Source organism: Pyxicephalus adspersus, chromosome 6 (assembly GCF_032062135.1).
Source record: "Pyxicephalus adspersus chromosome 6, UCB_Pads_2.0, whole genome shotgun sequence".
In the NCBI taxonomy this organism is placed as follows: Eukaryota; Metazoa; Chordata; class Amphibia; order Anura; family Pyxicephalidae; genus Pyxicephalus; species Pyxicephalus adspersus.
This window is the reverse complement of record NC_092863.1, coordinates 34,959,648-34,973,029: the sequence shown is the minus strand read 5'-3', so window position 1 is coordinate 34,973,029 and position 13,382 is coordinate 34,959,648. Positions and strand designations below refer to the sequence as shown.

Sequence of the window (13,382 nt, the reverse complement as noted above, 5' to 3'; positions counted from 1 at the left end):
TATTGGATCATTATTTAAATATATACATAACAAAAATGATTAATATAGTGAACCTTTTCTTAAAAAAGTTTAAACTTATTAGGTGTCATGAATCACCCTATGATATTCATATATACTTTTTTATTATTATATTATTATTTATCAGTTTGTACATTCATTTAAAAGGAAAATATGTTCTTTATTTGGTCAGTCAGTATAGTGCTTGATTTCATTGTTTAATTTGGACATAAAATAACTGTGGATTATCAATAAATAAAGAATTTCAGTGAACCTAGTTTTAAAAAAAAATCCACAATCATATTTTTTTCTGTTTAAGCTAACATCATACATTATTGTAGACATGTTTTTATGTTATTTTTAAATCATTATTAGGATTGTCTTAGAATACAATGCAAAAGTGGAATGAAAGTGCTGTGACAGAATTTATACTTGTGGGATTTCCAACAAATCACAATTTTCAGAGCTTCCTCTTTTTTATCTTTTTCATTACTTATCTCTTAACAGTGACAGGGAATATTGTTATCATTACTGTTATACAAGTTGACAGTCACCTTCATCGCCCTATGTACTTTTTTCTCAGCAACTTTGCCTTTATGCAGATTTGCTATGTAACAGTGACAGCTCCTAAACTGCTTTTAGGTTTTCTAAGCAGCACAAACAAAATATCTATTGATGCGTGTTTTACTCAGTGCTATTTTTTCTTTTTTCTTGGAGGAATTGAGAATTTCCTTTTAGCCATCATGGCATATGATCGATATATGGCAATATGCCATCCCCTGCGGTATACCACCATTGTGACCTCAAAGGTTTGTTGGAGCCTAACTTGTGGTTGTTGGCTGGGTATCTTCCTTGGTTCTTTGCTACCTGTGATTATGTTAGCAAGATTATCTTTTTGTGGACCAAATGTCATAAACCATTACTTTTGTGATGTTTCACCATTATTAAAGCTTTCATGTTCTGATACATCCTTTCTTAAATCTATTTTTTTTAGTTTAATGTGGATCATTGTTTTTAGCTGCCTTCTATTCACTATTTTATCATACATTAGCATTATTTCTGCCATTTTTAAAATTCAATCTACAGAAGGACGTCAGAAAGTATTTTCTACCTGTGGCTCCCACCTGACTGTGGTTATAATATATTTTGGGGCTGTTATATTTATGTATGTTAGGCCAAGAGAGGGTTATTCCTTTGAGGAGGACAAATTAATCTCTGTTTTCTATTCTATTTTGACTCCTCTATTAAATCCTTTTATCTATTGTCTAAGAAACAAGGAAATAAAACAGGCGTTGAAGAAATATGTTCAGAGCCAAAAAGGTTTGTTGCTTCGTCTGTACAAGTAAATGTTAGTGTTAGTCCTTTATATCATTTGTAGGTTTTGATAATTGGATCCAACCAAAGCTTTGGACAGAATGGTTGAATTTTATGAATGTTTAGTTTTTAAATCCATAATGGGGATATGGGAAAAAAATAGGAGTTTATGATTACAGTGTACCTCAATTTTAATTGTACATCTTTGATGGTAACACAATTGCAACTATTACTATTACATGTTACATAGTAGGTCATGTTGAAAAAAGACATAGGTCTTTCAATTTCAACCACTAGGGAAATAAACATATCCCAGATATAAAACCCTATAGATATAGTTGGTCCAGAGGAAGGCAAAAAAAAAAAAACCCTGGTACAAACACCTACTTACAATTTACTACTTAAACCCAAATAGACCAAAATTGAAAACAGTGAAGATTTGTTATGCTAAACATAGTGTTGCTAGAATTTGCATTAATTCAATTGAAGTTACATTCAAACAAACTAAGCAAAAATTCAGATTTGTAATATCTTTGAAAAAGCACCATGGATATGTCATCTAGCACATTTAGTTAACATAAGCTTGTGTCAGGTCATTGTGACTGACTTGGATTCACATTGCTGGATGATGTGATTCATAGGGATTTCCTTCTGGTGATGCTAATAAACTTTATTTTTGAAGTCCAGAATTGTTTGTGTGTTTAATTAAATACTTTTTCTAGTATTTTTATTTTTTATTGTAGTATTGATACTTATCCCACATGGCAATGCCTAGCTTTCCATGCTATTGTCAAACACATGGACAATAGCTTACCTATGGGCTAATTTCAAAACTTGAGTAGGGATAACTGTGAGGTTTGCAACTCTGACATATAGGAGAAGTGCCTTTGGGCCTCCTAGTATGTTCCCATGGAGTTTCCCTTAACTGGTAATATTCACTGTATTTTCCTCCTCTAGAGCACCAGGATGATCCATATATTTATCTTCTGCTCTGGGAATAGCAAAATCACTGTGCCAAGGATTTTCACTCTGAAATTCTTAAAATTACAAAATGGAATTCCTCTTCTTCCTTTGGCTTTGTTCCCTTTAAATCCTTGGTTTACTTTTCCATATTCAGAATAAGGGATGCTTGACTGTCCATGAACAGAGCTCTCAAGGTTTTTACCACCTCTTCAATAATTTGGCCATTTAGGTTGGAGTTTGCACTGTGTTTTCCCTCGTCCAGTAGGTGGAACTTTTGAGTCTGATGAACATTCAGGTCACCTACTGTCCAACAGTGCCTGTACCTTGCAGTGGGGAAGGAAGGTTACAGAAAGGAATCTTCCCTTTCCACCCACCAAGTGTTAGCACTCTGCAGATCGTATGTTTAGCAGCTTGCAGCATCCCTGGCGCCCATCTTAGGTAACGGCCTTAATGTTTTAGGTTTGTGCTGCTTACTTGTTTGCCCGGATTGTGAGCTGCACATTTGGACATAGCAATCCATTCAGGATCCGTGACGAGTGGGTAAGTATATTCTGGCTTCTGGGCCACAAAATGCCAAATTTCAGTGACTTAGGACAGCAGATCTCCTCGGCAGTGCGGGAGCTCAGCTTTTTGTGGTCTTCACATCCAGGGGCCGTTACCGAAAGTCAGTAAAGACATCCTGTTTTCTTTTATGTTTATTGAGGGACACAGTTCCCACTTATACACAATACTTTGAATGTCCCAATGTAATATCTAGAGAGGGGAGGGCAACAGCAAAAACTACAGGGATTATTAAAAGGTCCATCCCCTAGGCTAGGATACTACACTGCTGCTTTCAAATCCTACACCTAAAATAGTATATGACGATACACAGCCACCAAAAAATGGAATGCCTTTAATACACCCATTCAATATGATCTAGGTGCTGAAAATTTACATATTTCACACAACAAGATTCTAGATTGGTCTTGTGGGCTAATGAATTTTTCACTAAGGTCCACTAAGTAGACCTCTCAGAGTTCCAAACACAAATAAAGGGCAAAAACTCGATTAACACCCAAGGTAAGGGGTGCTGCCTGGCAGGCAACATGGGGTTACCTGAGACAAAGAATCTAACACCCCACAAGGCGTGATGATTATTATTATTATTATTATTATTATTATTATTATTAAACAGGATTTATATAGCACCAACATATTACGCAGCGCTGTACATTAAATAGGGTTTGCAAATGACAGACTAATACAGACAGTGATACAGGAGGAGAGAACCCTACCCCGAACAGCTTACAATCTAGTAATGGGCCCGTGACCCTAGTAGCCACTGAACTACTTTTTGGCAAGGAGGTAACCAAGTTGCAGCCTCCAGGCTTTTCCCAATAGGGATGACAGAGACATGCACCCTTAGTGTAAGAATAGCTAATCAAACAGGAAAACAGCCAGTCAGGGTGGGGTATTTACTTAGGCTAAAGCCAGGGCAGGCGGCAGGCAAGGTCGTGTATCAGACTGAGGTCAGGGCAGGCGACAATCAAGGCAAGGTCGTGTAACAGTTAAGCTGGGGGCAAAATCTTGATTAACCCCCTGGCGGTATGATTTTTAAATGCAAAAGCGGTACATTTAAAAATCCTCTTAATTTTAAATATACCGCCTGGACCTGCCTACCTGCCTGCAGGGTCCCGCCCTCCAGGCACGCACTCGCAAGCAGATGCCCTAGCCTCATGCTCCCGTTGGGGAGGAAGATGCATCAGCAGAAGAAGAAGACACCGACATCACTGGAGGATACCGCAGACATTACCAGAGGATGCTGTGGACATCGCTGGAACTGGGAACAAGGTAGGAGCCACACTTGGGAACACCGCCAGGGAGGTTAACAGAGCTGAGAGCCCTCTAGCAGAAGAGCAGTGGACACCCTGAGGATTCAGCAACCAGAGCCTGTATTTAGGTATTTAACCATAGGAGTTGCAGCCAATAGGAGGATTTATTTTAATCAATAAATCTTTTGCTCATTCTATACTCTCCACTGAATCTGATGACAACCGACGTAGAATCCAAGTCCCCATGAATATAGTAGGTAAACCTTTATCTTTATTAGTGTTGATGTTCGAATTCGGGTTGTCCTTATATTTGACCCAAATATGGCTGTTCGAATTCGGATAGACCCGTCCCGAAAAACACGGGATTCGACAGCAAAAATTCGGGAAAAAAAAGTTTTAAAAAAAATAAAAATTAATCTTAAATTAATTTATTTTGTATGTTTTATTTTAACTTGTTTTTTTTTTTTTACAGGTTTTCCGACAATGACATTATAAATCATAATGTCATTTTGGGATTCCTGGACCGTGGGAACTTTGCAGTTACAGCTAATTGAAAGCAGGTGTTAGCCTAATATTGATGTGACAGGTGCTCTTTAATATTCATGTGAAGTACAGGGGTATGTAATAGTGTTATGTATCCTTTTACAATGTATCTTTTTACATCTGTTTGGAGGCTGTAGAAGCCCTACACAGTGCTGGAAAAAAAACCAAATTTTTCCTCCCATTGACTTTAATGGTGTTCGACTTTGACATTCGGGTCTACTAGATATCCTGAATATAATAAAGTTTGAAACACATAATATTGTAAAAAAAAAGAATAATAAAACAAAATATAAAACACAAAAATCAGCTTAAACAAGAATGCATAAATAAATCAAAAATACTGAAAATACTGAAAATGCAATAACTCTGTATATTGTAAAGTACTATTTTATTCTAAAACACCTCCCTAGTGTGGTAAATTTTAAAACAGGGGGCAGCATAGAGTCCAACACCACATTCAGGGCAGTTGAACCGGGTTTCCTTCCGGATTTTTTTCCCGTCCTCCCCTCTCTTGGAGCAGCACACCGCACACATTCTTGTGTGCTTTTGCTTTCTTGGGGTTGGTGGAATGTACTCCGGAAAATGACGAGCACTCAGGGGTAGCGGGTTCACCGTGTATGAAGCACGTTGTTCAAGTTGATGTTGATTTGCATCCTCTTCTGGTGTTAGGTGTTTCACACATATAGCTTTTTATACCGATTTTCTATATGAATTTATGTACAGGCCTGTCATTTTGTTTTTTGAATAGAATGTACGCATTCCACAGACACTGTTCCACTGGATAGCGAAAGATTTTTTTATAGTACTTTCTCTGTTGCTTTTTGACCGCTGGATAAAATGTCATGGCCTGGTCAGCTCTGTCAACACCCGCTATTGTGCAGTTGTAGTCGATGACTACCTGGGGCTTCTGAACGTCTTTCCCACTTCTGGTTCTGGTTTGAACAGCGGGGGTGTTGTGTACAGTGCTCATCATGCAGACATCCTTTTTATCATGCCATCGGAGAGCTATCATCTTTCCTTTCTGCCAGGCAACTTTATCCCCAGGCTTGAGCTTTTGTGCAGTGGAATTGGCTGGCAATTCACGCAGGTTAGCCCTAACAGTTCCGTAGGCATCCATTTTCTTTTGTATCAGGAACTCTTAAAGCTCAGGGGACGTATAAAAATTGTCTGTAGTAAGACAATACCCTTGGTTCACCAAGGCTCAATAAGAGATAGCACAGAAGACGTTGCCACTCCAAAGGAACTAAATCTGGGGTCAAATTTTGTGCCTTTGCCTGTATATATGACAGAGTTCCAGATATATCCAGATTTGGATTCACACAGCATAAAAGACTTGATCCCAAATCGTGCTCTCTTGGACGCTATGTACTGCACCCAGCTCATTCTCCCTTTATATGACATCAGACTTTCATCCACACTAATGTCCCTTTCTGGCACATAGCAGGTTGTTGATAATCATTTTATAAACCTCCCAAATTTTTTTTAGCTTGGGGGTAGGATGGGTGGTCTCATCAAAATCATCATTGTTGGTAAAATGTAAAAATTTCATGATTAGGCTAAATCGATATTCAGGCATAACCGTGCCAAAGAAAGGGTTTGCAAGCAGTTTGTTGGTGGACCAGTACTACTTCTGCAGGGGTTTCTCCACCACCCCCTGGAGAACAGCCTAGAGAAGGCCCAGAAAAGCCAAATATCCTTTTGGGTGACAGGTTCCCACCTCCTGGTTCTGTACAAGCTTGCATGTGGAGCAGCCAGCTGTTTCACTGCATATCTGTTTGTCTCTTCAACTATTTTGTGAATGACTTCGTCATTCATAAAAAGCTCCAGGTAGGCCAGCGGGTTGTGCTCAGAGTGAACCTTTAGGCCAGGCGCCCCAGTAAATGTAAACCTAGGGGGATCAGGCTGGGCCTGATGAATGTCAATCGCACACCATGTGCGCACATCACTAAGCTCCATAGAATCACTCTCATTCGCGGTCTCGGTCTCAGAGTCCGATGAGAGGTCTCCAGGAGCTCCATCACTATCAGTGGACTCCACAAGTGACTTCAAGTCGCTCTCGCTGTCCCAGAACTGTTCCAACACATCTTGGGTGAATAGATGCCTTCTGGAACTTGAAGCCATAGCAGGGGTCAGGCAGGTGGTGATGTCCGGGTCCAGGCAGAGGTCAGGTCAGACAGAGATGTCAGAGTCCACGCAGAGGTCAAAGCAGGCGGCGGGCAGAGATGTCCGAGTCCAGGCAAAGGTCAAGGCAGGCAGCAGGCGGTCAAAATTAGGCAAAGATTAGCAAAGGTAAGAGAAGACACAGTGTTAAACACTAGCCATCCAGGGGATAAATAGTAATTTTTAAAACTGTGATTGTGTATTTATTTGTGTTTATTTTGTATTATTTTGTATTTGATTGGATACAGGAGTTTGTTTTCAATCCAATACAAAATGTGAATTTGAATTTCCCGCCGACGGGCACACGCACCAACGACATCATCAGGGATCGCCGAGGGGAAGGGAAGAAGAAGACAGGGATCTGAGGGAGAAGACAGACACCAGACGCCGAAGACGGAGATCGACGCTGGAGAAGTCAGATTGAACGACAACACACTGAAGGACGCCAGCGGCACCAGGTAAGAGACGCTTGTTTCTATTTTAGCCACCCGGAACCTAGTTCAGGGTTAACGCTTTCAACAAGTTTTTTTACGTCGAACTAGGCTTGGGGTAACCGCCCAGGTGGTTAAAAGATTATGACCCACTTGGTGACTTTATTCAATGGTGTTTTCCCACATTCTTATCAAAGTACCAGTCCTTAAACCTCCCCAGCGGTAAGCCCAAGTGTGATTCGGAAAAAAAGACAGCTGAAAGCGGTAACCCCAAGCCACACTTTAGGGTAGCTAAAAAAAAAAAAAAATAAACATTTACCTGGTCCCATCTGCATCCTCTGGTGTCCTGCCATCTTCTGGCCGCGATCTCTTTGTTGATCTGTTCCCCGGCGAATGCGCTGACGTTCCCCGGGAGTTCTCGGTAAAGTTGGTGCATGCAGCCGTCGCTAGGGGCGCGACAGGAATTTCAAATTATTTTGTATTGCATTCAATACAAAGTAACTGTAATAAACACAATATACTGCATTTATTTGTCTAAAAGCAGTACATTGTCTTTCATGAAAATTTATTTTACAGTATAATATAATAGAATTAGTATAATAAAGATTGAAACACAAAATCATATCAAAGTTTATTACTAAATTTATTATTATTTTATTTTTTTGAATTTATTTAATTTATTATTTTGACATGATTTTGTGTTTAAAACTTTATTATACTCATACTATTATATTATACTGTAAAATAAATTTTCATGAAAAACAACGTACCATTTTTAGACATAAATCCGGACAGAAATGAACTCCCAGGAGGTTAAGGACATGCTCCAAATAGCATCTAGAGATTTTGAATAAATACTAGTACACACAAAAATGATCCAATCCTATACTGGGAGACTGGTAAAGCATACATGAGGGCACGTATTATCTCATATTTGGCAGCAAAACACAAAAACGCTAAAATACAATTTATCGATGACAGTAAAAGGTTTGCACAGCACAGAATAAATTACAACTTGATCCCTTCTCCACTAATAGACAAACATGGAATTTTAGCAAAAGCATGCCTTGAAGACTGTGAGGTGCAGAGAATTAAAATGCACTATAATTTCATACAATTAAGACTGCATACATTTGGTAATAAAGACAGAAGACTTCAGGCAAATTTAGCTAACTGAGCCAAGGGTCGCTCTCATATAATTTCATAAAACCTCCAAATACGTTTACTCATGATCCAAGACTCATTATTACACTCTTTCAAAGATATTTTCCAGCATTTTATGAGGCTACTTTAATGGATAAACAAGCAGGACCTAATTTTTTACAAAATGTCTCTATAGTAGTGGTATCCTATGAAATGCTTCATTTAAATGCTGATATCTCCTCAGAAGAAATAGTGTATACTAAAAAATTCTTGGTGTATAACTAAACACCAGGCCCAGATGGTTATAGATCTCCTAGAACCTAGATGTCTTCCTACAGGACAACTAGGGCATATCACCCTTCCCCCCAAAAAGGATGAATATCCTCTCCAACCAGAATCTTATAGACCTTTATTTTTAATTATTGTGGATACCAAAATACTTTCCAAAACTCTAGCCAATCACCTAGCAGCTATCCTACCCCAATTTATTCATCCTATACAAGTGGCATTTGTTAAAGGATGTTTAGTTACTACTAATATTAGAAAGGTACTGGCAGTTTTGGAATTTGCTAAGTGGCATGCTGAACAGGAATTAGCGATAATATGTTTACCAATGTTACATTTACAGTATTAAAGACCGTGGGTTTTAAAGGTCCACAGGGGCCACTGGGGGCACAGGGGCCACAGGAGACACTGGAAACAAAAGGAGGTACAGGTGAAGCAGGGATATCCACATACAGACAGGAACACTGGAACAGCACAGGGAAGTTGGCTGGAAACCAACAGACTGGACAATGAGATGTTAACACAGGAGCTCGACGGAGGAAACATTTTTCAAGCAACAGGTGTACAGGAACTAGCTCACAGAACTAGGAGGTGCACGAACACAGAATGCAGTCTGTGAGCTAGCTAAATAGCCAGGGCTGATCAAGAGGCTGTATTCTGATTGGCCGGCGGATTGGACAGAGTTGATAAAGCTTGGAAACAGAGGTACGCCCAGCATCAGAACTGCCCGCTTGCGCAGGAGAGAGATGCCTGTGGTCTAGTGAGGAACAGGTAAGTGTGACAGCGTGGGTTGCAACATATCCAACTATCAAAGATATCTCAACTGATTTGAGCAACTTAATGTACTGTATGTTGCCTTCTGTTTAACTACTTTATAGCTGGTATACAGTTAGGTCTATATGAATGTCCATATGATAAATTCTGAGGTGTTCAGAGACATACTGTCTGCTCAAATCCAGATAAATGCAGTCACATTGATTGGGAGGCGTTTCATAATACAGATGGACAATGACCCAAAACATACAGCCAAAGCAACCCAGGAGTTTAATAAAGCAAAGAAGTTGAATATTCTTGAATGGCCAAGTCAGTCACCTGACCTGAACCCAAGTAAACATGCATTTCACATGTTAAAGACTAAACTTCAGACAGAAAGGCCCACAATCAAACAGCAACTGAAAGCCGCTGCAGTAAAGGCCTGGCAGAGCATTAAAAAGGAGGAAACCCAGCATCTGGTGATGTCCATGAGTTCAAGACTACAGACTGTCATTGCCAGCCATATGCCCAGTATTAACACTATAGGAATACTTACAATTTTGATTAAACCTTGGCCCACCAGAAAAATCAAAATGCAGCTCATTGCATTAACACCAACATTATTATAAGCCCAGGCACTCTTTAATATCATTGGTTCCTTCAACAATGAATGAGTTAAGATTGGCCATCAGCAGGTGCTGATTATATGATGAGTAAGTCATGCACCTGGGTGGTCAACAGACAATCTTGGAGTCAAAAACAAGCCTAAGGTCAGTACAGACAGTAAGCACTGTACTGAGGAAAAGGCAGCAGTTGGTAACCAGAAAAGCAGCAGGAAGGTATTTGAAAACACAGGTGACACACAGAAACAAGGTCACAGGGAGCATAAGAGGGACATGAGATCCCGTATTTTTTGCCGTATAAGACACTTTTTTTCTTCCCCAAAACTGGGGGGGGAAGTTGGTGCATCTTATACGACAAATACCGTGTTATAAAATAATTAAAATAAGATACTCACCCGATACCCGATCCTGCGTGTTTCTCCTCTCCTCGCTGGCTGCAGTGTGTGTCTCCTCCTAGCTGCAGTGCAGAGTGAAAGAAGCCGGCACAGCGCACCCTGCTGATCCCTGCCCTATCTGCCGTACAGTGGAAAAAAAGGTAGGAAGGGCACAGAGTGATCAGAAGGGGAATTTGAATGGCACAGAGTGATCAAAAGGGGAATTTGAATGGCACAGAGTGATCAGAAAGGGAATTTGAATGGCACATGAGTGATCAGAAGGGGAATACCGATATGAATGGCACATGAGTGATCAGAAGGGGAATAATCTTTCAGAATCTTTTTTTTCTAGATTTTCCTCCTTTAAAATTGGGTGCGTCTTATATTCCGGAGCGTCTTATACGGCGAAAAATACGGTACTTAGGACCCAAACTCTGAGTCAAAAAAATCACATGAGACAATAAGGGTCACAAGATGTATTAGAGTTGTCTTTTTTACTGGGGCAAGGGGATTTGGCTGTCCAAAAAGAATAACTAACCTTTCTGTCTTCTGCAAAGGAATAAAAGCTTGCATTTATCAGAATAGCTTACATTATTTTTTTTAAAGTTAAACAAAGAAATTAGAGAGCACATTATTGAGAGACTAATAACCTATATATATAGAAAAGAAGAAAACTATACACAAAAAACACAAGTTAACCTTATTTATGCCTCAAAAGCCTACCTTTCTCCCTATTTCTCCCTTTTTGAATATATATATAAAAAGATTATTTTTTCTCTCTAAGCATAAATGTATGAATGAATTTTAATTGAACATAATTCCCCATCAGAAATCAGTGTGTTATAATCACCCAGGAGAAATGGTAATATACAAAGGTAAAATTTAAAGCCAGATTTCTGTGTGCTATATTTAATATAAATAAGAGCAATGCTCTTGTTCTAGGTTCTCATATATTATACTTTTCTTGCATTCTCATCTGTATGGATGAGTGCAGTTGTTTTACTTTGAATAGTGTGTTTATAGATAGCTGGTATGATTTCTTTACATAACTGGAAATGCTGAAGACATACAATTCTCAACAAACTAATTTTGGACATGTTATTAGTAACATTTAAAATTTTCAAAATTGAACATTCAGAGTCAGACAAAGGCATTTAATAATGTTGAACAATTTTACAAACTATATGGATTTTACCATCCTTGGATTTTCTGTGCTTATGTCCTTCCCTATATTGACATTTATAATTGTTCTGATCATTTATGTTTTCAATGTGGTTGGAAACACTCTAATCATAATGACTTCAGTAACAGACCACAATCTTCACAAACCCATGTACATTTTACTAGGAAATCTTTCACTAGTTGACATGTTTTTAACATCTGTCACTTTACCTAAAACAATGCAACTCCTCCTTTCCCTGAAAAAGACAATCTGTTTTATTTGTTGCATTGCACAGATGTATTTTTTTTTAGCTGTTGGTGGGGCTGAGTCTTTTCTTCTTGCATTAATGTCATATGATCGCTATCTTGCTGTTTGTAATCCTTTAAGGTACCAGGTTATAATGACACATAAGTTTTGTACTGTTATGGTTTTAGGTTGCTGGTTTGGAGGTTTCTCTAGTGTACTTCTTCCCGTTATTCTCATTTCCCAGCTGCCATTTTGCCAGTCTCATGATATCAATCATTTTATTTGTGATGTTCCACCAATCATTCAGCTGGCTTGCAGTGATATACAGCAACTTGAGAAATTGATATTCTTCACAGCAATTATTGTTATACTAGGATCCTTTTCAGTAATAGTAATCTCCTACTTTTTAATTTTGATGACCATTCTAAAGATTCCAACATCAACAGGCAAGAAGAAGACATTTTCCACATGTAGTTCTCACCTTACTGCTATTTCTATTTATTTTGGGACAATTATTTTTATGTATATTCGACCCAAGTCTAAAAGTAACCTAGATATGGATAAACAAACTGCGGTGTTTTACTCTGTTGTTACTCCAACATTAAATCCTTTAATCTATACTCTCAGAAATAATGAATTTAAAAGTTCACTGCAGAGGTTAGTCAGAAGGAGACTTGCTCCATTCTAGGTTCATAGGCACAGTCTTTAAAAATATATTTTCTATTTATGTTTATTTTCAGGAGCAGGTCCTTTTCAGATGGTAATCACCTAGACAGGAATTGAGGGGAAATCTTCTCCATAAAGATGCAGATAACAACGGTTTTAGGTACATATTGGGTAGATACAATATCTATATCAATATTACTTTCAAAAAGAGTCCACATACTCAATTTAGTATACAGTTAAAATACTTACAGCAATCCCATTTCAGGGGCCAAAATCCTCCCCTATTCTTAAGGGCTATAAAGAGTCTAGAATCAAAAATGTGTTACCTATGGCATGAAATACAGTATATATTAAGAAATATATATAAACTGTATGTATACATTCATAAACATACGTTATTTTGTCATTTACTGACATTTGCAATAATGGGTACTCTTTTGAGATAACTTTAATCCGCTGAAAGACATAGCTTTGATTTATTTGGGACTATAAAATATGTCTATAATCATTAAATTTGTGATTATTAAAAGATGATTAAAATTATTAACAATCAATATTATTAATCAAAATGGCAAAAAAAATAAATAGGTGTAAATCATTAAAGGGGGAGTAAAAAAACCAAAAATAATATTAAAAATAATAAAAGCATTTTAACTAAAATAATAGTTAAGCCTAACAATTTGGTAAAACACATGGGGAAGGCTATTACATCTTTGATTTCTTTACTCGATCCTTTTTTTTGTTCAGTTGATAAAGTTCATTATTTACTTGTCTGATTCACTTTCACAGATTCTTTCTTTCTTTCTCTTTCTTTCTTTTTTTCTTTCTTTCTTTTTCTTTCTTTCTTTCTTTCTTTCTTTCTTTCTTTCTTTCTTTCTTTCTTTCTTTCTTTCTTTCTTTCTTTCTTT

General features: G+C 38.0%; 1 protein-coding gene across 1 annotated transcript; it reads left to right on the top strand.

Annotated features, from left to right (window-relative positions):
- The first annotated feature begins 389 nt into the window (after window positions 1–389).
- On the top strand, window positions 390–1,343 carry LOC140332682 (olfactory receptor 6M1-like). Its single transcript, XM_072413873.1, has one exon. It carries the CDS (start codon window positions 390–392, stop codon window positions 1,341–1,343), a length of 954 nt encoding a protein of 317 aa, XP_072269974.1.
- The last annotated feature ends 12,039 nt before the right edge of the window (window positions 1,344–13,382 follow it).